This window comes from Neofelis nebulosa, chromosome 11, assembly GCF_028018385.1.
Source record: "Neofelis nebulosa isolate mNeoNeb1 chromosome 11, mNeoNeb1.pri, whole genome shotgun sequence".
NCBI lineage: Eukaryota > Metazoa > Chordata > Mammalia > Carnivora > Felidae > Neofelis > Neofelis nebulosa.
The window spans coordinates 27,540,449-27,566,858 of NC_080792.1; the positions used below are offsets into that span (position 1 = coordinate 27,540,449).

Genomic DNA, 26,410 nt, shown 5'->3' on the forward strand with positions numbered 1-26,410 from the left:
TATTTTATTTATTATTATTGTTTTTTAATGTTTATTTATTTTTGAGAGAGAGAGCACAAGCGAAGAGGGGCAGAGAGAGAGAGAGAGGGAGACACAGAATTCAAAGCAGGCTCCAAGCTCTGAGCTGTCAGCACAGAGCCTGATGAGGGGCTCGAACTCATGAACCATGAGATCATGACCTGAGCCGAAGTCGGACATCCAACTGACTGAGCCACCCAGGTGCCCCAAACCTTTTGCCCACTTATAAATTGGGTTTTTGTTTTTTAAGTTCAACTTCTTTAAAAAAAAAAAAATTTTTTTTTTTTAACGTTTATTTATTTTTGAGACAGAGAGACAGAGCATGAACAAGGGAGGGGCAGAGAGGGAGACACAGAATCTGAAACAGGCTCCAGGCTCTGAGCCGTCAGCACAGAGCCCGACGCGGGGCTCAAACTCACGGACTGTGAGATCATGACCTGAGCCGAAGTCTGTTTCGGCTGCTTAACCGACCAAGCCACCCAGGCGCCCCAAGTTCAACTTCTTTATATAGTCTAGATACATGTTTTTTTTTTTTTTTTAATCAGATACGTGGTTTGCAAGTATTTTAGTCCTTTTTATGGACTGTCATTTAACTTTCTGCATAATGTACTTTGAAATACAATAGTTTTTACATTTTGACAAAGTTTAATTTATCACTTTTTTCTTTTCTTGCTTTTAATTTTGATAAGAAAACGTTGCCTGATCCAATATCATAAAGATTTATGTTTGTTTTCATGTAAGAGTTTGTATTTATAGTTTTAGTTTTTACATTTAGGTTGTTGATCCATTTTGAGTTCATTTTTGTTTATGGGGTGAGGTAGGATTCAAACTTCTTTTGCATGTGGATATCTAATTGCCCAGCATTATTTGTTGAGTTTAAGAAATTGCACAGTGGAAATAAAAGTGATGTGTGGAATCATTTGGTATCATAGTCCAAACTATTCTTTATGAATGTTTACTTTGAATCCTCTGGTAATGTGACTTTTTTCCTAGACTTTATTGGAAGACTGGTTTGACACAAGAATTTTTGTGACTTTGCAGAGAACAGTATAAGCCTAACATAGCCATTCAGAGTGCTCCATTTGATTATTCATGCAGGTCAATAAAAGCAGTTCTTGATAATGTTGCCAGACAGTTGTTTTCTTTTCTTTCTCTTGCTCTCTTTCTCTCACCCTCCCTCCCTTCCTTTTTGGTATTAGCTTTGGGATGCATAGCTCTTGACTGTATGACCGTGGCCAAGTTATTTCACTTTTTCTTTAACCTGGAAGGTGGTTTTAATAATAATTTTTTTAAGTTTATTTATTTATTTTGAGAGAGCGTGCGAGCTTGAGCTTGGGAGAGGTAGAGAGAGGGGAAGGGAAAGAATCCCAAGCAGGCTCCATGTCGTCAGCATGGAGCCTGATGTGGGGTTTGAACTCATGAACCGTGAGATCATGACGTGAGCTGAAATCCAGAGTCAGACTCTTAACTGACTGAGCTACCCTGGTTTTAATAATAGTTTTTATTCTTTGCTCCGTTCCTCATTTTTTCCCCCCCAAATGAAAGCAATTGTATTGGTCTCTCTGACATATTTCACTTAGCATAATACTCTGTAGCTCCATCGGTGTCATTGCAAATGACAAGATTTCATTTTTTATGGCTAAGTAATATTCGTGTGTGTGTGTGTGTGTGTGTGTGTGTGTGTGGCCAGCCACATCTTTAACCATTCCTGTATTGATGGATACTTGGGCTTTTTTGTAATTTGTTATTGTAGATAATAATATTGCTGTAAACAATGGGGTGCTTATATCCCTTTGAATTGGTATTTCATATTCTTTGGGTAAAAATCTAGTGATGCGATTGCTGGATCAGGGTAGTTCTATTTTTAACTTTTTGAGGATCCTCCATACTGTTTCCCAGAGTGGTTGCACCAGTTTGCATTCCCAGCAACAGTGCAGGGAGGTCCATTCCCCTTTTGCCACATCCTTACTAACACTTGTTTCTTGTGTCATTGATTTCAGCCATTCTGGCAGGTGTGAGGTAATAACTCGTTGTAGTTTTGATTTGCATTTCTTGATGATGAGTGATGTTGAGGATCTTTTCATGTGTCTGTTGGCTATCTGTATTTTCTTCTACCAATTACATTTTTTTTTTAAAGGAGATCTGTTTTATTCCTCTTTGCACACATCAGTGTATGAAGGTGGCTATCTCCTGACTCCATACATCTCTGACACAGAAATGCCCCCTCACATATGCCCAGTTATTCACCCCTCTTCAGTCTGGGAGAATTGGCAATTAATGGGCGGGACAGAAGGTTTACATCTCAGGAAGGTGTTTTTTGTTTTTTGTTTTTTGGAGACATTTTTGTGGGAAGTTTTGGGTCAGGGGGAAAGATAAGACCCAAGAATGGGTATTCCATCCTCCATGTTCTTGGGGAAATCCAAATCCCAAAGGTTTTCTGAAGAAAGGCATCTCTCAGCAACCCAGGAAGGGAAAGAGCTCAGACCTACTGCCTACATGTAAGTCTGAGACAGAAGAGGGGGTTAAGTGGCAGAGATTACAGACCCAAGGCAGAGGAGTGAAATGCTTGTGGGGGAGCGAAGGGGACAGAGCCCGAGAGGCCCAAGTTGTAAATCCCACCCCCTCCCCAGTTTTGAGCAAAAACTCTTTTTTGTTTCTAATTCTCATGTTAATTTTACTTTTTATTTTATTTTATTTTTTTACATTTATTTATTTTTGAGAGACAGAGCACAAGTCGGGGAGGGGCAAAGAGAGGAGACACAGAATCCGAAGCAGGCTCCAGGCTCTGAGCTGTCAGCACAGAACCCGATGCGGGGCTTGAACTCACAAACTGTGAGATCATGACCTGAGCCGAAGTCAGACACTTAACCGACTGAGTCACCCAGGCGCCCCTAATTATTACTTTTCATAATAGTTAAACTTCTGTTTCTTGACTGATCAGTTTTAGACAACATCTTTTCAGTTCCCAGTTCACTTCCCTTTGTTTCTCCTACCTCCACCCTTTGTCTGCTTCTAACCTTCATTTTCTGTTGCGTTGTCAAGACTTATAGCTTTTATATTATAACTTTTCTAAGCTTTTCTGTGCTTATATAGGAAGATTGTAGAAATTGAGTACTGATGACCAGCCTTTGTAATATGTATCCTAATAGAAATATTAGTCACTGTAAAACCAAGTAATGTGGAGCTATAGAAGAGCTTGTGTTACTAAACCTGTGCTCCTTTAAGGAGAAATGTAATAAAGTCCTGCTTGGGTGAGGAGAGCTTATGGAAATTATTTTTTAAATTTAGTATTATAATGTGTTCTTATATGCAACCATTCAGCTTTTCTTGAAGGTAGGCTTTCTGGAGCTCTCAACCTTCCTTTTCTTATTTGGGCAGCTTGCTGTCTAGTTCTGCTGTACAGCTGTCATCCTGGGCTTACATTGTACTCCTGGATTAGGTCTGTTGCTTGAATCCCGTGTCTTTTTTAAATTCCTTTTTTTTTTTTTTTTTTTAAATTTTTTTTAACGTTTATTTATTTTTGAGACAGAGAGAGACAGAGCATGAACGGTGGAGGGGCAGAGAGAGAGGGAGACACAGAATCAGAAGCAGGCTCCAGGCTCTGAGCCATCAGCCCAGAGCCCGACGCGGGGCTCGAACTCACGGACCGCGAGATCGTGACCTGAGCTGAAGTCGGACGCTTAACCGACTGAGCCACCCAGGCGCCCCTTAAATTCCTTTTTTAATATTACTGGAATGTAATCATGAATAGTTGTTTTAGTAAGGACACGTGATGAACAGTCTTAATTTCTTCAGTATCCGAAAAATGACTTGCCTTTGTTCCTGATTGGAAGTTTAGATGTAGAACTATAAATTGGTAGTATGGTTTTTCCTTACGGAGTTTGAAAGCTTTACTCTAGGAATTTAAAACATCCAATGTTACTAATATAGGTCCAGTTACAAATCCGATGGTTATCCTTTTGTAGTCATCTTGTTTAAAATCTTTATGGTGATATTTTTATCTTTCATATTTTGTGAAATATGTCTGGTTGTAAGCCTTTTTTCGTTCTTGGGGGAGTAACTTTTCAGTTCTAAGACTCACCAGGTCTGGGGACTGTCTTCTATTTCTTTGATAATTTCTTTCCCTCCTTTTCTGTTTTCTGTGAGACTCTTGATGGGTGAATGTTGGACTTCTAGATTGATGTTTATTTGTTTATCTGAAGGTTTCCTTGGTTTTGTTTTTGAACTCTTCTATAGAATTTATTTCAGTGATCGTATTTCTAGTTTATAGAATCTTTTATTTTCTTTCTTCCTTCTTTCTTTCTTTCTTTCTTTCTTTCTTTCTTTCTTTCTTTCTTTCTTTCTTTCTCAGTGGCAACTTGTCTTCTTTTTATGGGGAAAAATGCCTTGAACTGAGGATGCTAGTTGCTTTAAAAAGGTCTCTTGAGACAATTCTCTTATTGTAATCGTGGTTTGTGTATTTGGGTACACCATGCTACCCTTTTTTATTTCTTAAATGTTTAAGTTATTTCATAAATACAAACGATTATTTATAACAGGTAAAGGTACAGGTAAATAAACATGAATATAGCCATCATGTAAGTTAAGAAAATAGTTCATTAGGTCAGCAGGGTGCCCTTTCCTGGTTTAATCCATGATAACATGATATCATGTTATTTTATAGGTATATAAAATCATGTTATATCTATGTAAGTTTTTATGTGCTTAAACATTTTATACAAATGGAATAATACTGTATTCGGGGTTTTTTATTTATCATTGTTTTTAATTTTCCACTGTATGAATGCCACTTTATCCATTCTCTTGTTGGAAGTTTGTGTAGTTTCCATTTTTTTCCTATTACAGTCTCTCACGTTCCTTATCTACACTTTGGAAATCCAAAAAATTTTGAAAATGCAAAAAAGAAAAATTCTATAAACTTACCCTGCACTGATGTGACACTATTTGGGAATTTAGTGATCTCATTTAGTATAAATATTTGTATATTTCACCATACAAATTCTAGGAGTAGAATTGCTGGGATTTAAGGGTGTGTGTATCTTCAAATACTGGATGATGCTAGATTGTTTTCTAAAGATTGTGTCAATATTTGCTCTCTCCATCAATGCAGAAGTTTTCATTGCTTAGCTTTCTTGCTAACACTTAACTTTTATCAAATTGAAAGTTATTGCCAATGAGTATAAAATTTCACTTGTTGGATTTTAATGTTTTCCTTTGGTAAGAAGGTGAGCATCTTTTATTATGCTTATTACCATTTTCTTAACTCTTCGGAGATTCTAATTGCCTATTCTGTGTCTTTTGCCTGTGTTTGTACTAGCATAAATTTTTTTTTTTTTTTTTTACTAATTTGTAATAGTTCTACAATCGGATCTGTCTGTGCTTTCTGGATTCTGATCTCTTAGTCTGTGCTAACAGCACCATCAAATTGTCTTAATTTCTCTTAACTCTGTAACAACTTCCACAAAAACTTCTGTTGCTCTAGGGCATTCATATAGAAAATACATAGATCGTGAGAGTACAGCTGAATGATTTTTTTTCAATATAACCATCTGTAGATGAAGAAATTGAACATTACCAGTACCCTAGAGACTCCTCTTGAGTTCCCTCCCAATGACTAACCTCTGCCTCCTGAAAGATACTACTAGCTTGACGTTAGTCTTAGATTAGTTTTGTCTATTTTTTGAGCCTTATATAAATGGAATTGTATGATGTATATATTGTTTGCGTCTGACTTTTTTCTCAATTTTGTTTACAAGACTCATTTGTAGGTAGTTGTAGTTTGTTCATTCCTTTCCACTAGCAAAATACGGGTTCCAGTTGTTCCATGTTCTTTCTTGTCTACTCTTTTAGTTTTAGACATTTTGGTGAATGCTTGGTGATTTTAATTTGCATTCTCCTAATGAGTAATGATTTTAAGCCCTTTTTAATATATTTATTGCCCATTTGGCAGTCTTTATTAACTTGACCTGCCAGATTTTTTGCCCATTTTGGGGCCATCTATCTTTTCTCATACTGATTTGTAGGAGTTCATCATATATCCCAGATATCAGCTTTTGCAGGTTTATATTTTGTTAGTAACCTTCTCGATTCCCCAGCCCTATAAGTCTATTCAAAGATCTTGACTTCTCAACCTATCCATTGCCCTTTCCCCATTGGCAAATATTTCTAGGTGAAAAGAGGCATCAAATGTTGGACTCTATTTTCTAGACTTTCCTTCTTTCCACAGTGTTGGCCTCTCACGTCCTTGCTGACTTGATAGTGCTTCATGCTTTCAAATGGATGTTTTTCATATTATATTCCGTTTTTAAATTTTCACAGAGAGGGTTGGTCTCAAACTGTTTACCCATCATTGAGGGATAAGAAGTAGGTCAGTTCCTCCTCCCTTGTCGTTCTTGAGGGAACTTCTTGGCTGTTTGATCCTCTGTATAATTTTAAAATCATTTTTTTTAAGTTATGTAGACGCATACAAACATGCACAATCTGTTGGGATTTTGATGAGAAATGCACTGAATCTGTAAGCCAGTTTGGAGAGAATGAAATTTTCTTAACCATGAACATTGTGATCTTCATTTATTTAGGTCTTTTACAATATTTCATAAAGTTTTGTAATTTTCTTCCATTAAGCTATTGCAAATATTTTGTTAGATTTATTTTTAGGTGCTTTATTTTTTTGTATCAAATCATAAATTATGTCTTTTCATAATTTTCTACCTTGCTGGTGTATAGAAGCACAATTTGACTTTGTGTAACAACCTTGCTATACTCCTAAATGTGATAAATTATCTGTAGAATTCTTTTGGATTTTCTGTGTAGACAGACCTATCTGTGAATAATGACCTCTTTGTTTCCTCCTTTCCAATTCTTATGCTTTTTTTCTTTCTTTCTTTCTTTTTCTTGTCTTAATGTGCTGGCTAGGATCTCCAGTACAATGTTGAATAGAAGCGGTGATGGGGGCATCCTGATCTTGTTCCTGATTTTAAAGGGAATGCTTTCAAAGTTTCACAGTTAAGTATGATGCTTGCCGTAGGTTTATTGTAGATAATCTTTTCAGGTTAAGGATGTTCATTTCTATTACTAGCTTGCTAAAGGAAAAAAAAAGTGTTGAATGGATGTTGAATTTTATCAAAAGCCTTCTCTGCATTTTTTGAGATGTTTCTCTTTTATAACCTGTTAACATGGTGAAATACATATAATTTCAAGTATAAAGTCAACCTTGATTTGTTTCCTTTTTCATTATTGGACTCAAATTGAAGATAGTGAATTTAAGTTTTTCCTGATAATTAGTAATATTGACTTATAATTAAAAAAATACACTTTTCTTCTTGTGGAAGAATTTATTTAAGATTAGAATGATCTGTTTAAGTGTTTGGTAGACTCCCTGGTAAAATTGTTACTGGTGTTTTCTTTGTGGGACACTTCTTAACCACTGATTCAGTTGCTTTGGTTATAGGATTGTTCATATTTTCAGTTTTCAAGCCAGTTTTGGTAGGTTATACTTTTATAGGAAGTTGTCCATTTTATTCACATTCTTGAATTTATGGTATTAAGTTGTTAATCTCTAATTTTGTAGAGTCTGTAGTTAACATCCCTTTTATCTTTTTTCTTTTAATGCCTTTAAAAAAAAAACTTCTTAAAAAAGAACCAAATTCCTATTTTTTTGTTTTTGTTTCTGTTTTTTAATGCTCTTCATTGTATCCTTCCCCCATTCGTTAATTTCTGCTCTTTGTTTCCTTAAACTTCTTTTGGGTTTATTTCTATTTTTCTAATTTCTTAAGTTGTGCGCCTTTTTAATTTTCAAGCTTTTAACATAGGTCTTTATTGCTTTGCCTGCATCACACAAGTTTTGATGTGCAATAATTTCATTATTTTTCACTTGTACTTTTCAATTTTCCACTTTGAATTCTTTAGTTTATGAGTTATTTAAAGGTTTTATTTCTAAACACATGGGAGTTTCTTTAGTTGTTGATTTGTAATTGTGTTGGGTTAGGAAGCATGATCTATATGCTACTAATCCTTTGAAGTCTCATAAGACTGGTCAGTTTTTATTTTTGTTTGTACATGGAAGAGAATTTGTATTTTGCAGTAGTAAGCACAGTTTTATACATGTCTGGTAGTCAGGCTTGTTAATTCTGTTCAAATCTTCTATATGTTTTTAGAGAGCCGAAGTATGTTAATTTTTTAGCAGAATGTTTTTTTTCCCCCAGTTTTTTTCTTGTAGTTCTACCAGTTTTTAAAATATATTTGTTACTAGTACATGGAAGTTTAAGCGTGTATTTTCCTGTTGAGTTGGAATATTTATTCTATGTGGTGACTATGTCTATGAATGCTTTTTATATGACATACTACTGTTTTGTATTATACTATTTTCTTCTGGTCAGCTCACTTTTTCTGATTTTTAAAATTCTCCCTCCTATATTTTTGTGTTCTTTTGTTTTAGTTTTCTCTCTTGTGAATATCATGCTATTGAATTAAAAAAATTAATCTGCTCTGGTAGTCTTGGTCTTTGTAATTTTTAATTAAACTTTTTATGAAGATAATAGTTTGCTCACAGTTAAGAAATAGTACAGAGACATTTCATGTAGTCTATACCTAGTTTCCCATAGTGGTAACATCTTGCAAAACCATATCAATATCACAAGGATATTGACATTGACACAATTAAGATATGGACCATTTCCATCACTAAGGATTCCTCAGTATTGTCATTTTTATCACCACACCCACTTTCTTCCCATTCCCTTAATATCTTGGACCCACTCATCTGTTCTTCATTTCTATGGTTTTATCTTTTCTAAGAGTGTTATATACATGGAATCATACAGTATGTCACCTTTGGGTTTGTTTTTTGTTGCTTTGTTTTTGTTTTCATTCAGCATCATTCTCTGGAGATTCATACGTGTTGTTATATGTATTAATAGGTTTGGATTTGTTTAACCATTTACCTGTTGAAAGACATCCGTGTTTAGAGTTTTGGGCTGTTACAAATAAAAGTACCTTAAGATTTTGCAAAAGTTTTTTTGTAAACATAAGTTTTCATTTCTCTGGGATAAATATCCAGGAGTGCAGTTCCTGGGTTGTATGGTTATTGTATATATAGTTTTTTAAGAACTTGCCAAACTGTTTTCCAGAGTGGCTGTACCATTTTACATCCCTACCAGCAATGTATGGAGTGATCCAGTTTCTCAGCATCCTCGCCAGCATTTGGTGTTATCACTGTTTTTCATTTTAGTCATTCTGGTATGTATCTAGTGATCCTTCCGTGAGGTTTTGATATGCATTCCCCTGGTGGCTATAATGATACTGAACATATTTTCATGTGCTTATTTTTTATCTGTATATCCTTATTGATGAAATGTCTCTTCATGCCCTTTGCTCTTTTTTAAATTGGATTTTTTTTCTGTTGAGTTTTGACAGTTCTAGATATATTCTAGATACCAGTCCTTTGTTAGATAATGTGGTTTGCAAATACTGTTGCCAAGCCTGTTGACTGTCTTTTCATCTTTTTAACAGGGTCTTGCAGAGCACAGGTTTTTAATTTTGATGAAGTCCAATGTATCATTTTTTCTTTTGTGGATTTTGCTTTGAATGTCAAGTCTAAGAACTCTTTGCCTAGCCCTAGCTCTTGAAGATTTTCTTCTGTATAGCTTTATTCTAACATTTAAGTCCATGATTCGTTTGGAGTTAATTTTTGTATGAAATGTATGACGTAGTGGGATGCATAATTTGCTTCGGCACCATTCGTTGAAAGGCAGTCTTTCCTCCACTGAGTTACTTTTGCATCTTTGTCAAAACCGCTTTGGGCATATTTGTGTAGGTCTGTTTCTGGGTTCTCTGTTCTGTTCAATAGACCTATGTGTTACTTCTGCTAATAACACATAGTCTTGATTACAGAGCTACGTTGTGAAATGAAATAGACTGATTTCTATTTTTTTAAAAATTTTTTAAGTTCTTCTAGTTTCTTTGTCTTTCCAGAAAAATTTTAGAATAATCTTATCTATATAAAGAAGTCTTGGTGGGCTTTGGGCAGAAACTGTGTTAAATCTGTGTCAGTTTAGGGAAAATTGATGTAGTTCCTTTGTTGAATCTTAAAAGCCGTGGAGAATCCATTCATTTAGATTTTCTTGGACCTCTTTCATTAGCATTTTGTAGTTTTCAGTATATAATTCCTGTGTATGTTTTACTTTTAAACATGCATTTTCATTTTTTGGGGAGTGATTATGAATAGTATCATGTTTTTAACTTGTGTTTTTACCTGTTCTTTGTTAGTATATAGAGATGTGATTGGTTATTTGTGTGTTGGTCTTGTCTCCTGTGACCTTGTTGAAGTCAGTTATTGGTTTTAAGAGTTGTTTTATAGAGTCTTAAGGGATTTGCAAATACAGGCAATTAAATTTTTTTTTTCTTTCCAAACTATATGCCATTTATTTCCTCTTCTTGTCTTTTCCCTTATCCAGAACTTACAGCACTATGTTGATTAACAGAGTGAGAATTGGTATTCTTGCTTAATTTCCAATTTTGGGGTGATGTGTTCAGTCTTTTACCGTAAAGCGTAATGTTAGCTCTAGATATGTTGTAGGTAATTTCTATCAAGTTGAGGACGTTCTATATTCCTGTTTTTCTGAGAATTTTTGCTGTGAGTGGGTGTTGAATTTATTAAATTCATTTTCTGCATTGACTGTTTTGATCATATGGTTTTCTTCTTTTAGCTATTAATAAGGTATACTGCATTGATTTCAAACATTGAACTAGCCTTGTATCCCTGGAATAAACTTCACTTGGTCGTGGTATATAATTTTTTTGTATATTACAAAATTCTGTTTGGTAACATTTTGTTAAATATTTTAACATCCATAGTTGTGATGGATATTGGTTTGTAGTTTTATTTTTATACTACTTTTGTCTGGTTTTGCCATCAGGGTAATATTAGATTTATAAAATGAATTTAGAAGTATTCTCTCATCTTCTATTTTCTGGAAGAAATTATATCAAATTAGTGTTAATTCTTTTTTTTTTTTTTTTTTAAGTTTGTTATTTTGAGAGAGAAACAGAGAGAGAGAGAGCGCATGCATGGGCAGGGCAAGAGCAAAGGGAAAGAGACAGACAGGCTCCCAAGCAGGCTCCATGCTGTCAGCACAGAGCCTGATGCAGAGCTTGAACTCACAAACTGTGAGATCAAGACCTGAGCTGAAACCAAGAGTCGGACACTTAACCTACTGAGCCACTCAGACACCCCAATATTAGTTCTCCTTTAAGTGTTGGGTAGAATTCTCCAGTAAAACCATTTAGCCCTGATCATTTCTCTTTTGGAAGTTTTAAAATTATGAATTAAATTTCCTGAGTAGTTGGTGGGGTATTAAAATTATCTATTTCATATTGGGTGAGTTGGGTAGTTTGTAGTTTTCAAGGGATTAGTCCTTTTTTTTTTAAAAATATTTTTTAAAAGTTTATTTATTTTTGAGAAAGAGAGTGCAAGTGAGGGAGGGGGAGAGAGAGATTGAGACACAGAATCCGAAGCAGGCTCCAGGCTCTGAGCTGTCAGCACCGAGCCTGACGTGCGAGCCTGACACAGGGTGAGATCATGACCTGAGCAGAAGCTGGATGCTCAACCTACTGAGCCACCAAGGCACCCCAAGTCCTTTTCATATAAATTGCCAAATTCCTGTGTATAGAGTTGTTCTTAGTATTCTTGTACTATCTTTTTGATGTCTGTGGTTTCTGTAGTGATATCTCCTAATCTTGCTGTTTTAATTGGAAAGTTTATTTCATTTTTATTTATTGGGATTATTGATGTATTTATATTGTATTTGTATTTACTCCTTTATTCTGTGCTATCCATTTTTTGTGTGTTTTGTCTCCCCATCTGTTTTCTTGCCACCTTTTGGGCTGATATTTTCCTGCCCTCTTTCTCATGTTTCCTGCCATTTGCTTTCTCACGTACTCTTAGAGTTTTCTTAATTTTCTTTTGAAATTTTAATACATGTAAGTCTAAAACTATCCTATTTTAATCTACAGAATACTTCAACCTGCTCTCCACTCTACCAACCTACACACATGTCATTGTTGCCTGGCAGTTTTGTTCTGTCATTTCTTAACCTCACAAATTTGATACTGTAATTTTATATAGTAAATATATGTTTAAGCTAATCGCCTCGTTCCTGGGTTTGTCATTTTCTTTGCTTATCATTCTGCTACCTTAGATTCCTCTGGTTCAGCAGTGATGAGCTTTTTACTTTCCCTTCCCTGTGTTAGACATGCTTTCTTCCTCAAAGGCTTTTGCACCTGTTGTGGCCTATGCTTTGGAATGCTTTTCCTTATATACCCATTGGGTGCCTTGTTACTCCTTCAGTTACTTATTCCATTACCTTCTGAATGAGACCTTCCCTCTTTAAAATTGCACATCCTTTACCTTTTCATTATATTTCCTTTTTTCCATTATTTTTGTTCTTTGTATTCATCACCACCTGCCATATTATATATTTTGTTTTTTATGATAAGTTTTAATCTGTGAAACCCTTCAACTCATTATTCATTGGAATTTTATTATATTTGTAAAATAAAGTTGAGGATTATTGACATATTTTCAGTATTTACTATTTTTATTTAGTAACATGATATATTCCTTAATTTATTCAAGGGTTCATTTATGTCTTGTTGCTTTTATGCAGCTCTTGCAAAATTTTTAAATTTATTCCTTTGCATTTTATATTTTTGTTACTTAGACTTATCTTTGCATTTTATATTTTTATGTTATTTAGACTTTTTAAAATACTGGTTTTCCTTATCAGTCACTTAAAAATCTATTTGTAGAGAAAACTACAAATTTTCTTAACTTAGTATTATTAGGTCTTATTTTTCAGTGGATTTCTTTATTTTTCCTTTTTTTAAAAAATTCTTTTAATGTTTATTTTTGAGAGAGAGAGAGAGAGACATACACACACACACATAGTATGAACAGGGGAGGGGCAGGGAGAGAGGGAGACACAGAATCTGAAGCAGGCTCCAGGCTCTGAGCTGTCAGCACAGAGCCCGACGCGAGGCTCGAACTCACGGACTACGAGATCGTGACCTGAGCCGAAGTTGGATGCTTAACCGACTGAACCACTCAGGCGCCCCTTCTTTACATTTACAGTGTAGAAAGTTCTGTCATTTGCAAATGATATATGTTACTTCTTTTATTTTTTTAAATGTTTATTTAGAGAGACAGAGAGGATGAGCGAGTGAGAGACTATGTGCAGGTGGGGAAGGGGCAGAGAAGGAGAGAGAGAGCATCCCAAGCAGGTTCCATGCTTTCAGTGCAGAGCCCAGTGTGGGGCTTGGTCTTACAAACCGTGAGGTTATGACCTTAGCCAAAATCAAGAATCAGACATTTAACCAACTGAGCCACCCATGCACCTCTAAATGTTACTACTTTTGTAGTAGACAATTTGTATTGTCTAGATACTTCAGAATAACTTTCGATGAGAAAACTTATCTTTTGTAGGTGTTGATGATAATAGTGTTTCATCTTTAAAGGTGATATTTGCTACTGATTTCTGATAGCTACCCTTTATCATGTTAACAGAGTTTCATTCTGTTTATTGAGAAGTTTTATCAATAATGGATATATAGGACTTCTTCAAACGCCTTTCTGGCATTAATGCAGATGAATCATATGGCTTTTTTTTTTTAACCGACAAATCTTTTTGTATTGTTTTACTTCCTTTATCAATTTTCAGAATAATGAGTTTCTCAACATCCTGTAACAGAGATCAGTGAGCTGTATTTTTTGGTTTTTGGTTTTTTTGTTAAAAAAATTTTGTTTTAATATTTATTTTTTGAGAGACAGAGCATAAGTAAGTGGGGAGCAGACAAAGAGGGAGACACAGAATCTGAAGCAGGTTCCAGGCTCCGAGCTGTGAGCATGGAGCCCAGTTCAGGGCTGGAACCCAGGAACTGTGAGATCGTTACCTGAGCCGAAGTCAGACTGAGCCACCCACGTGCCCCTGGGTTGGTTGTTTTTTTTTTTTTTTTTAAGTAGGCTTCATGCCCAGTGTGGAGCCCAGTGTGGAGCCCAGTGTGGAGCCCAGTGTGGGGCTTGAACTCATGACTCTGAGATCAAGATCTGAGCTGAGATCAAGAATTGGACGCTGAACAGATTGAGTCCCCAGGTGCCCCAGTTGTGTATATGTGTTTTAAGTATTGTTGTGAACGAATGATTTTTAATGTATTTGATGTGTTTGAATTGATGCGGTTTTTGTTGTCTTCGATGGTCCAGTTGTCGTCTTGGGGCTATTGGATTGTTTTCTGTGTCCTTCTGACAAGATTCCAGTAGTCTCTAATAACTTCTTTGCTTTCTGGTATGATAAAATGTTCTAGGCTCATCTTGTGCATTTTCTACCCCTGACTTGGAGTTAGCCATTTCTTTAAGGAGCCTGGTTTCCTTTTGTGGGAAATGGTATTTAGATCACAGTCTGTTTTCCGTACCTTCAAACAAACAATGTTTACTTAATTAAATTTGTAATACTTTTAGATTTATGGAAAAATTAGGAAGATTGTGCAGAGAGTTGCTATATACTAGTTTCCTCCATTCAAGCAAACTTTTTACTATAGAAAGATTCTTATATTTACAAGGTTGAGAATTCCCCCTGTACCCAGTACTCAGCTTCAGCAATTATCAACTCATCTTTTTTCATGTATCCACTCCCCCCAGTGATTTTTTTTCAAGTTTCAGATATTTTTTATTACTTTCTTAATTGAGGTATAATTGACATATAGCGTTATATTAGTTTCAGGTGTACAGCATGATTCACTATTTGTATGTATTGCAAATGATTACCACAATAAATCTAGCAAATATACATCATCTTACAGTTACTAACATTTTTTTCTTAAGTCTTTTTTTTTTAAGTTTGTTTATTTTGAGAGAGTCAGAGTGTGCAAGCGGGGGAGGGGCAGAGATAGCAGGGGGCAGAGGATCTGAAGCAGGCTCCATGCTGTCAGCAGAAAGCCTGATGCAGAGCTCAAACCCACAAACCATGAGATCATGACCTGAGCCGAAGTCAGACACTTAACTGACTGAGCCACCCAGGCGCCCAACTAAAAATTTTTTTCTTAGGAGAACTTTTAAGATCTCTCTTAGCAACTTTCAGATATACAATATGTTATTACTAACTATACTCATCGTGCTGAACATTATATCCCCATAACATTTAATTTATAACTGAAAGTTTGTACCTTTTGATCCCTTTCACCCATTTCCTCCCTCCCCCCACCCCAACCAAAACCACCAAACTGTTCTATGAGCTTGGTTTTCTTGTTTTTGTTTTGTTTTTAGGTTCCACATTTGAGATCATATGTTATTTGCCTTTCTCTATATGACTTATTTCACTTGGCATAATGCCCTCAGGGTCTGTCCATGTTTTCGCAAATGGCAAGATTTCATTCTTTTATATGACTGAGTAATATTCCATTGTGTGTGCGTAAGCTGCTATATATATATAAAGCTGTGAGGAGCTTCTTTATTCATTCCGTTTTTGGACACTTAGGTTGTTTCCATATCTTGGCTATTGTAGGTAAATAATGCTGCAACAAACTTGGCAGGGGTGCATATATCTTTTCAAGTTAGTGTTTTCATTTTCTTCAGGTAAATACCTGAATGGAATTCAGTGGAATCGCTGGATCTTGTTACAGTTTTATTTTTAATTTTTTGAGGACCCTCCATGCTGTTTTCCACAGTGGCTGCACCAATTTCCACTGCGGCCAGCAGTGCGCAGCGGTTCCCTCTTCTCCACATCGTCACCAACGTTTGTTATTTCTTGTCTTTTTTGATAGTAGCCATTCTGACAGGTGTGGGGGATATCTCATTGCGGTTTTGATTTGCATTTCCCTGATGATGAGTGATGTTGAACGTCGTTTCATGTCCTTGTTGACCATTTTTTTAAATGTCTATTTGAAAAGTGTCTATTCAGATTTTCTGGCCAATTTTTAAAAAGTATTTAAATTCCACTTAGCATACAGTGTAATATTAATTTCAGGTGAATGTATAGGGATTCACCACTTCCATACGACTGGTGCTCATCGCAAGTGCACTCCTTAATCCCCATCACTTATTTTACCCATCCCCCCCCCCCCCATTTCCTTTCTGGCGACTATCAATTCCCTGTAGTTAAGAGTCTTGGTTTGCAGCTCTATTTTTCCCTTTGCTCATGCTTTGCTTCTTAAATTCCACATGTGACTGAAATCATATGGTATTTGTCTTTCTCTGGCTGACTTCTTTCACTTAGCAGAATACTCTTTAGCTCCATCTATGTCCATGCAAATTTGCTCAATTTTTAATTGGATTTTTTGGGTCCTTTTTATGAGTTCTTTATGTATTTTGGATATTAACCCCTTATTGGATACATGATTCGCAAATATTTTCTTCCATTAACATAGGTTGCCTTTTCATTTTGTCGATGGTTTCCTTTGCTTTGTGGAAGCTTTTTAGTTTGATGTAGTTGCACTTAGTGTTTTTGTTGTTGTTGCTTTTGCTGGTGGTGTCAGATTTAAAATAACATTGCCAAGGCCTGTGTCAAGGAGCTTGCCAGCCATGTTTTCTTCTAGGATTTTTATGGATTCAGGTCTTGTGTTCAAGTCTTCAGTCCATTTTGAGTTCATTTTTGTGTATAGTGTAAGATGTTGGTCCAGTTCGTTCTTTAGCATGTGGCTGTTCAGTTTTCCCATATTGAAAAGGCTGTCCTTTCTCCATTGTATAATCTTGGCTCCTTTGTTACGAATTAATTGACTGTATACGAGTGGGTTTATTTCTGGGCTCTCTATTCTGTTCCATTGATGTATATGTTTTTTCATGCCAGAACCTTACTGTTTTGATTATTTTAGCTTTGTAGCATAGTTTGAAAACAGGGAGCCTGATGCCTTCAGCTTTATTCTATTTTCTCAAGATTGCTTTGACTATTTGCAGTCTTCCCCAAATGATTTTAAAGGAAATCTCATGTATAATCTTATCCATAAATATTTTAATATGCTACTATAAGGATAGAAATCCTCTTAACTAAATAACATACAAGGTTTATGTTAAGCCATTTTTATTTTCCTGGATTAGACTATATTTGGGTACTTTGAGGGCTTTTGTGTCTATACTCAATGGTAATATTGATGAAAGACTTCGCTGGTCCACATTGGGAAATGAGAAGAAATAGGTGGTATTCTAGGCTCCCTTTTTCATCAGGCTTTTGCTTAAAATTTGGTTGGATGAGTCTGACTCCCTGATGTTTAGAAAACAAAAAATTGCGTATTTAAAAAATTTTGTCTTCAACGGATTTTTTTGTTTGCCTTCTAACATGTATTTAACTTAAAAAAAATTTTTTTTTAAATCATTATTTATTTTTGAGAGAGAGAGAGAAAACACAAGCAGGGGAGGGGCAGACAGATGGAGAATCTGAAGCAGGCTCCAGGCTCTGAGCTGTCAGCACAGAGTCTGTCCTGGGGCTCGAACTCATGGACCGTGAGATCATGACCTGAGCCAAAGTTGGACTCTTAACCGACTGAGCCACCCAGGTGCCCCCCCAAAAAATTTTTAATGTTTATTTACTTTTGAGAGAGAGAGAGAGAGAGAGAGAGTGCGTGCGCGCGCACACACACACACACACACACACACACACGCGTGCGCACACGCCAGTGGGGGAGGGGCGAAGAGCGAGGGAAACACAGAATCCTAAGTAGGCTCCAGGCTCTAGGCTCTGAGCTGTCAGCACAGAGTCTGACGCGGGGCTCAAACCCATAAACCATGAAATCATGACCTGAGCCGAAGCTGGAGGCCCAACGATTGAGCCACCCAGGTGCTCCTGTATTTAACTTTTTGACTTACTGTTTTGAACAGCTTTTAAGAAACAGAATTCCATCTTTTCTTGAAGGCTTGGTAGAAACTATTCATTAAGCTGTTTGGTCCAGGTAGATGCTTTTGGAAGTAGTGGGGGCAAAGATAATAGATCTCTTCTCCAATCAGGTTGCGTATATTTTTCTAGGAAGTAACTTTAAGTTATTAGAATATAGTTGCATGTGCTGTTCTCTTTGTTTAAAGAAATTTGCTTGGTGTTTGTGGTCTTTAATGTTCTTTTTCTCATTCTCAAGACTGTGTTTGTTTTCTTTCCCTTTTTTGGACCTGATGTTAGAGACTTTTCTGCGTTTGCTGTATAATTCATGCTTTTTTAATCTTTTAATTCTCTACTCTTTTGAGGGTGTGCGTTACTGTTTCGCTTTTCAAACACTTACTAATTTTAAATTTTGTATTGTATGATAATAGAAGCATTTAGGGAGATGTTCTCCCAAGCTTTGGCTTACTTTATAAATTTTGAAGTGTAGTATTCTCTTTACTTTTATTTTTAAAAAGTTTTTTGCTTTTAAAGTTTATTTTTGAGAGAGGGAAAGACAGCGGGGAGGGACAGAGAGAGAGGGAGAGTTGTATTGCAAGTAGGCTTTACATTCTTGGAGCTTGAACTCAGAAACCTTGAGATCATGACCGGGCCAAAATCAGTAATCAGATACTTCACTGACTGAGCCACCCAGACACGCCTTTATTGTTTCTTTTAATAGTTGATTTTCAGTTTTGATTCCTTTAGCCTAGGAGTTAATTTAATCAATGTGTTGTAAGGAAGAGATCCACATATGTTCTCTCAGGTAAAAGGGATTTAATTATAGGGAAAACATGAATTCACAGGAATACAGTGCTACGAACTAAAGCCTCCTGTGACCTCTGAAATGGATAGGAATTAGAGTATTTTTCTAATTTGTCACATAACTTCTCTTATGGCTTGGCCACTCCTTTGATGAATTGGTATACATCTGGTAGTTTTTCTTTATCCATTCCTACTTATAAAAAAAGATGTAAGCTGTTTTAATATTGTAGTTGGGGAGCACCTGGGTGGCTCAGTTGGTTAAGTGCCTGACTTTGGCTCAGATCATGATCTTTCAGTTTGTGAGGTCGAGGACAACATTGGACTTTCTGTGGTCAGTGCAGAGCCTGCTTTGGATACTCTGTCCTCCTCTCTCTCTGCCCCTCCTCTGCTCATTCATGTTCTTTCTCTCTCTCAAAAATAAATAAACATTTAAAAAAATATATTGTTGGGATAGACAGTGTTAATAATGTGATTTATCAGCTTCCCACTGTAGCTCCTTTCCCTACCGTATATAATACATCCTAGCAGATGGAGGATCTACAAAGTTTGTGTTGATCTTTACCATGGCTTCCAACCTATTAGAATTTCCCCAAATTCTTGAACTACTTGCGCAGTTTCTGTCTTATGTTTAAGAGTTGAAAGAGCAGGGGCACCTCGGTGGCTCAGTCAGTTGAGTGTCCGATTCTTGATTTCAGCTCGGGTCATGATCTCACAGTTTGTAAGTACAAGCCTCGTGTTGATCTCTGCTCTGGGAGTATGGAGCCTGCTTGGGATTCATTCATTCATTCATTCATTCATTCTCTCTCTCTCTCTCTCTCTCTCTCTCTCTCTCTCTCTCCCCCTCCCTCTCTCCCTCTCCCCCCTTTTCTTTCTGTCCCTCCCCGACCTGCTTGATCTCTCAAAAAAAATAAACCTAAAAAAAATTAAATTGAAGAGCAGTCTCAGAAATCTTCTTACTACTCATTGGATATTGCATGTGAGTATCATGTTTACTTCCTTAATGAGGTGTTTTCTAAATGTAGCGCTTTTCAACTTGCCTTCACTCCTATAACTAATGTTCCAATTATATGTCCCAGCTTTAATTTTTAAAATAATTTTGTTACTTTAATTTGATAAATAAGGTTGATTTAAAGTTCCAGTCTTAATTTATATTAGCTTTTCTTTAGAAATCCAGATTGTTTATGTATGTTCTTAAAAATTAGTCATGCCAGGGGCGCCTGGGTGGCGCAGTCGGTTGGGCGTCCGACTTCAGCCAGGTCACGATCTCGCTGTCCGTGGGTTCGAGCCCCGCGTCAGGCTCTGGGCTGATGGCTCCGAGCCTGGAGCCTGTTTCCGATTCTGTGTCTCCCTCTCTCTCTGTCCCTCCCCCGTTCATGCTCTGTCTCTCTCTGTCCCCAAAATAAATAAATGTTGAAAAAAAAAAAAAATTAGTCATGCCAACATATTTCTAGTTCATAGAATTGCCTTAAAATCAGTTAACAAGTATTTATTGAAATTCTTTTGTGTAGAGCATATAGGAATTGTCACTGAAGTTTTAGAAGACAGACTTTGGGAGGCAGCAGGGTGGACTGGATAAAGTCCACTTGAAAAAAATTACACTAAAAATTATACTAAAGATATAGACATTAGAGGTTGGTGTAGAACAACAGCTGAAATCCGTTCTTGGTAGGATTCGTAGCAGGCCCACCTTACCTGGTGACAGCTGAAATTTGGTTGAAGACTGAGTTAAAAAAAAAAAAAATCCCTTTAAGAAGAAATGGGATCCAGCAAGATTTGTCAAGAAAAATACACCCATAGAACTTGACTTAGCTCCATAGAGAAGTATCTTAATAGCAAATGCTAACTAGAGGAGAGTTTTTGCTGTTGTTTGTTTTTGAATAGAAATAGATGACCAGAGGGATGAAGTGACTTTTCCAGCATCCTGACTTTTGATGCCAGGACTTGACCTACATGCAGTTACTAATTGCTGTTGTGAGGTTTTCCACAGGACACCACTGGCTCAAAGCCGTCCTTTTTCAGCAGTACTTCACCTTTGCAGTATTTTGTGATACAGAGAATGCCCTTTCCTGGTTTCCTTTGCCCTTCCCCAAACCAAGGGATTTTTTTTTTTTTTTTTTGCTTCAGAATTTCCTGATTCCACATTCATGTGCTGCGTTCTTATCTCTTCCTTTTTGTTTATATATTTACAATAGTTAATAGAGCCAATTGCATTAGCATTCTTTGCCAGATAAAGTTACCATTGGAAAATAAATGATATGAGACCTCCCAGAAATTCAGTTTTGAGATCACAGCTTAGGGTGACTTTGTGTTCTTTTTTGTCATTTCTGTAAAACAAGTCTCCTTAAAGACTATCCGAAAATAAGGAGAGAAGCAAAGTAATGAATTCAGAGTTAGCTTTCTTTAGAAAGTATCACAGATATATCTGTATGACTGCCTTTGTTAGTGTTCTCATGATTTAATGTTGCTTACGCTACTGTAATAATATAAGCCAGCTTCAACGGAAGTATTAGGATTGGGGACTTTGGGAAAGGTGCACTGCATTGTTGCTTGGGAAGGCATTTGGTAAAGCTGTCCTGGTCCTTTTCATACGTGAAACCTTGAGTAAACTGTAACTTGACAATAGGCCAAGAATGTTCTTGTTTTTCATCATTGTTGTCCATAGCATTGGGGTAAGATAGATAAAATCCTCATTTTAACATATGGAGGAAATGGAAGTGAGTTGAAGTGGAATGGCCATGGTATATGTTGCTGTTAAAGGATGATTTAGGCTGCGTAGTTCAGTGTGGTAACTGTGGGCTGCTGAGGCTCTGAAGCACTTGAAAGTTGTTAGTCCAAATGGAGATGTGCTCCAAGTGTAAAATATACTGGATATTGAAGACTTAGTATTAAAAAGCATCTGAGACATTTAAAAAAAAATGGATTACTTTTAAATCACAAAAATTGATTACATGGGGAAATAATATTTTTGATAAATTGGGTTAAATAAAGCATATGAAAATTTTAACTTTTACTGTAACCGCTAAATATTTAGAATTAAATATGTGGTTCCTATTTCAATTGGACAGTGCTAGTTGAGTATAAAAAATGGTTGCTAGGATTGCAGCTTCTAAGATTACAATGTTCTCTGATTTGTACAGTATAAAATATGGAGATATATGAAGGAGAACTATGATACAGCTTGTACATGCAGAGTACTTTGACATATTTAAATTTGTTTGCATTTTAGAAAACTAACAAGTATCATTCTTGACAACTATTTAAAAGCCATCCAGAGTTTAAACAATTGCTACTGGGCTATCCATGAGACGTAAAAGTGCAGAACTGAGGACCTACATGAATCAGTACCAGCTGTAGGTATTGCCCTGCATACTTACCAGATTGAGAAGGAATCCCAGGTAGCTGTGGAGTGTGTAGCACTGAGGAGAGGTGGGCAAATAATCCTTAGGGACAATTTGTGAGGGTCAACTCAGGTCTTACTCTTCTTTCTGACTAGATGGGGCACTTGTGTACCAGTAAATCTGACCCGCGTGTGGTTTAACCTCCCAAGTTCTGAGAATCACTAAGTAGATGGATGTAAGAGGCAGCCAGTTATTAAAAGTATCTGCTAGGTTTCGTTAATAAATAGATGGCGAGATGTGAAGCAAGAACTGCTTGTAAACTTCATCTTATACCCAAGACCAAGTTAGCAGAGTGGCATGGGGAGAATCTTGCCCTTTAAGATTTATGACCAATCCTTTCCTTGCTTTTCAGAGGTCTTTTCCTCATTGGATACTCAGCTGGGGATTTCACTTGTTTTAAAGTGTGCTAAATAAGATGTATGTGAATTTTAGCTTTAATATTTAAAAATGACTTATTTTCTTACTGTTAGGGTCAGGCGTAAGGCAGGGTAAAGATAGGAGTCAGAGGCTAAAAAGTTTTAGCAGTCAAAGGCTTTATTTGGGAACTAAGGTCTAGGGCGAGGGTCTGTGACGCAGGGAGAGAGGGGGGGGAGGGGGAGGGGAAGTCGCACCCAGGTGTGGTGGGGTGGGGTTTTTAAGCCGCAGCGGTTCCGGGTTTAGGTTCGCGTGGGCCTTTTTCGCGTCAGGTCGTGCTGTCGCTCGGTGATTGGTTGACCTCCAATTCGTTCTGGCACGCTACTGGGGGCTTTTCATTGGGTTGCGCTGGCAAGATGGCCGCCCCCTCTCCTGTGGTTCCAAGGACATCCTAACACGTGGTCTGTTCCTCAATAATTTGAGTTGGGATGAAAAATTCGTTGGATTTTGAATCACAATTTTGTCTTGATTTTGCAGATTTACTGCTTCGCCTCGGAAGTTACGCTTATAGTTTTTGCAAAAATCTAATTTTTTGTTTGGTTAATTTATGACAGTACTGTAACAAACATTACATTGTGTGTTGATAGGGCTTACTTTTGAAAAGAAAATTTTCATTGGTTATAAATTTCATAGGCGTAAAGCAAATATGCGTTTACACTTGAGCATAATCAGATAATGAGGTGGTTAGTAGAAACCGATAGACCGTAGATTATCAAAATTAAGAATACAGCAAAACATGACACCATAACTTGAATATAACTTGGACAGGCAGTGGCTCTATAAATAGGATCAGTTCTAAGTGGTATGTGAAAATGCTGGTTATTGGCGTATACCAGTTGATAAAATGCTGGTAAATCAGATTTTATAGTCTGTCTTAGTTGGATGGAGTTTTTATAAGCTTGGGGATGACTCTTGGCTTATGTCCTTTTTTTTTCCTTTCCTTTTAGAATATGGTTTCTAGCTTTAGGGTTTCTGAACTACAAGTGTTACTAGGCTTTGCTGGACGGAATAAAAGTGGACGCAAGCATGACCTCCTGATGAGGGCGTTGCATTTGTTGAAGAGTGGCTGCAGCCCTGCGGTTCAGATTAAAATCCGAGAATTGTACAGACGCCGATATCCACGGACTCTTGAAGGACTTTCTGATTTATCCACAATCAAATCTTCGGTTTTCACTTTGGATGGTGGCTCATCACCTGTAGAACCTGACTTGGCCGTGGCTGGAATCCACTCGTTGCCTTCCACTTCAGTTACACCTCACTCGCCATCCTCTCCTGTTGGTTCTGTGCTGCTTCAAGATACTAAGCCCACGTTTGAGATGCAGCAGCCATCTCCCCCAATTCCTCCTGTCCATCCTGATGTGCAGTTAAAAAACTTGCCCTTTTATGATGTCCTTGATGTTCTCATCAAGCCCACGAGTTTAGGTAAGTGTTAGAGAAATCAATTCCTTGTAGATGAGAGAATAAAGCAAGAGGCTTTCAACTATTGATTAATGATTTGCTGTTACTACTATAAAATTGAGACATTAATGCCAAATAAATGCCAGATAAGAAATATCGGCAACCATGACGGAAATCTAATCTAAAACTGTTCATTCATCATACCAGCATTCTTATGGCTTAGAACTCAAATTGCTTCTGTCTATATAGGAACAGATACAAATATTACTTACTGTCTGTAATTAGTATTTTGATGCTTTTACAGAGATTTAGTTTCTGTTTAACATAGTGTTTAGACTACTTTCCTAAGAAATAAACCTTTCATACTTCATTCTTTTCTAAATTGGCATGCAGAGTTTAGGTTTTTATTTAATACCCATCAACTGCTCAGAAAATTTAATGGATTTTATCATTACTAAAAATTGATACATGGGACTTTAACAAATTTTTACCAACATTGATGGCTTCTTTGTTGTAATGGTATGATTTTTTTTTTTTTTTTTTTACCACCTAATGACATTGTTTATAGAGTTATTGGGATTTATTGATGAAATAAATTGTTTGGGAGATGGCGTTTCATAGTTATTTGGGAGATTTTTTTTTCCCCCATCCTGGGAAAATCCCTTTTTATTTGGGTTTTTATTTCAAGTCATCTGAAAATTCTCTTAAATATATCAATGTGCTTTTTTCCTTTTGTTTAGCATTATGCTGCTGTATATCTTGATTGAGCCAGAAGGAAATTTTGAGGGGTAGGGCTTGTTAATGGGGTTGGTATGGCCTGATTGATGGTAAGCCAAGGTGGCTATGCTTTTCCCAGCCCCTTTATCCTCACTTTATCTTTCTTTTCTTTCTCTCTCTCTTTCTTTCTTTCTTTCTTTCTTTCTTTCTTTCTTTCTTTCTTTCTTTCTTTCTTTCTTTCTTTCTCCCTCTCTCTCCCTCTCTCTCTCTCTCTCCCTCCCTCTTTCTTTCTTTCTTTCTTTCTTTCTTTCTTTCTTTCTTTCTTTCTTTCTTTCTTTCTTTCTTTCTTTCTCTTTCTTTCTATTTAATTTTGAGAGAGAGTGAGCAGGAGAGGTGCAAAGAGAGAGGAGGATAGAGGAACCGAAGCAGGTTCTGTGCTGACAGCAGAGAGCCTGATGTGGGGCTCAAACTCACAAACTGGGATTATGAGCTGACCTGAAGTCAGATGCTCAACTGACTGAACCACCCAGGCGCCCCTCCCTCCCTCCCTTCTCCTCGCTTTGAATGTTTTTATTTAGTAATACTTAGCCAGACAGAGTAATGCATTTTATTCCTTCATTACATTCATTATGAAGTAAGGGTTCTGTGTTCATGTTTGATTATTTGTGCAAAGTCCTCTGAGTAGAATTATTGTATCAAAGAGTAAGAACATTTTAATTTTAAACTCTTGATAACCTGTTGGTAAATTAGTTCCCAGAAAAGCTGTGCCATTAAAAAAATTTTTTTTTAATGTTTATATATTTTTGAGAGAGAGAGAGACAGAGTATGAGCTGGGGAGGGGCAGAGAGAGAGAGAGAGAGAGGGAGACACAGAATCTGTAACAGGCTCCAGGCTCTGAGCTGTCAGCATAGGGCCTGATCCAGGACTCAAACTCACGAACTGCAAGATCATGACCTGAGCTGAAGTTGGCTGCTTTACCCAACTGAGCCACCCAGGCGTCCCAAAGCTGTGCCATTTTAAACTACACAAACAAAATGAGAGAATACCTCTCATTGCCTTTCTTCCTGCCTTTATTAGGTATTATTAAAAACAGATCTTGGCAGTTTCAACAGGCAAAAGCTTGTATCTTTAGATTTTTTATTTTTAAAACATTTTAATTGTTTATTACCCATTTAACTTTCTTTTATGATTTTATGATCATCTTTAACCCTTTTTTTTAAACTGGTTCATTTAACTGGTTAAAATGTTTCCATAATTCTTTTTATTTCTCCCTCTTGTCATGGTTTTTGGTTTATACCAGTGGACAACACAGCTCATTCCCATGTTTCTTTCTCAGCACTTGTTGCGAGTTTATTTTTTGTATGTATTTTGAGAAAGATTCAGACTGGTAATATGCCTACTAGGAGGCCCTACCTCATGGGACTCCTCAGGAGTATGGCTAAGGTGAGGGTCTTACCTTGGGAGGTAAGAGGGTCTGTGGGGTTGTAGTTAACAGTGGAAGGTACTTAAGAGACATGGTTGCATGCCTGGAAAGAAGACTGGAGAGAAGGTGAATCGTGTGTCTTCTGTGCTTATTAGCGTCAGTGGTGCACCAAGGGGTGAACTCTGGAGGGGCTTCGTGAGATCTTTCCTCATTTCCCTGCTTTGTTCAAAAATAGAAAATAGTTTTCTTGCTTTTCTGTATTTCAAGAGTTCTGTTTATCTTTATTTTTATGAACTTTATAAACTGATACTTGCTTTATCTACTTTAAAATTTTTCTTAATGTTTATATATTTTTGAGGTAGGGGGGAGAGGGGCAGAGAGAGGGAGAC

The 26,410-nt window shown here is 36.7% G+C and overlaps 1 protein-coding gene across 10 annotated transcripts in view; it reads left to right on the forward strand.

Moving 5' to 3' along the window:
• The window catches only part of PIAS2 (protein inhibitor of activated STAT 2), a 101,570-nt gene that overhangs the window by 9,945 nt on the left and 65,215 nt on the right, over nucleotides 1–26,410 (forward strand). For 5 of the 10 annotated variants that reach the window (XM_058692191.1, XM_058692186.1, XM_058692190.1 and 2 more), the window contains 2 exons: nucleotides 9,147–9,255; nucleotides 23,431–23,905. In XM_058692191.1, coding sequence (XP_058548174.1) covers nucleotides 23,434–23,905 — 472 coding nt within the window. In that variant the 5' untranslated portion in view covers nucleotides 9,147–9,255; nucleotides 23,431–23,433. Of the gene's footprint in view, nucleotides 1–6,933; nucleotides 7,023–9,146; nucleotides 9,256–19,599; nucleotides 19,648–22,748; nucleotides 22,885–23,430; nucleotides 23,906–26,410 lie in introns of those variants that run through there. The other 5 variants (XM_058692193.1, XM_058692188.1, XM_058692192.1 and 2 more) reach the window with 4 other exon arrangements.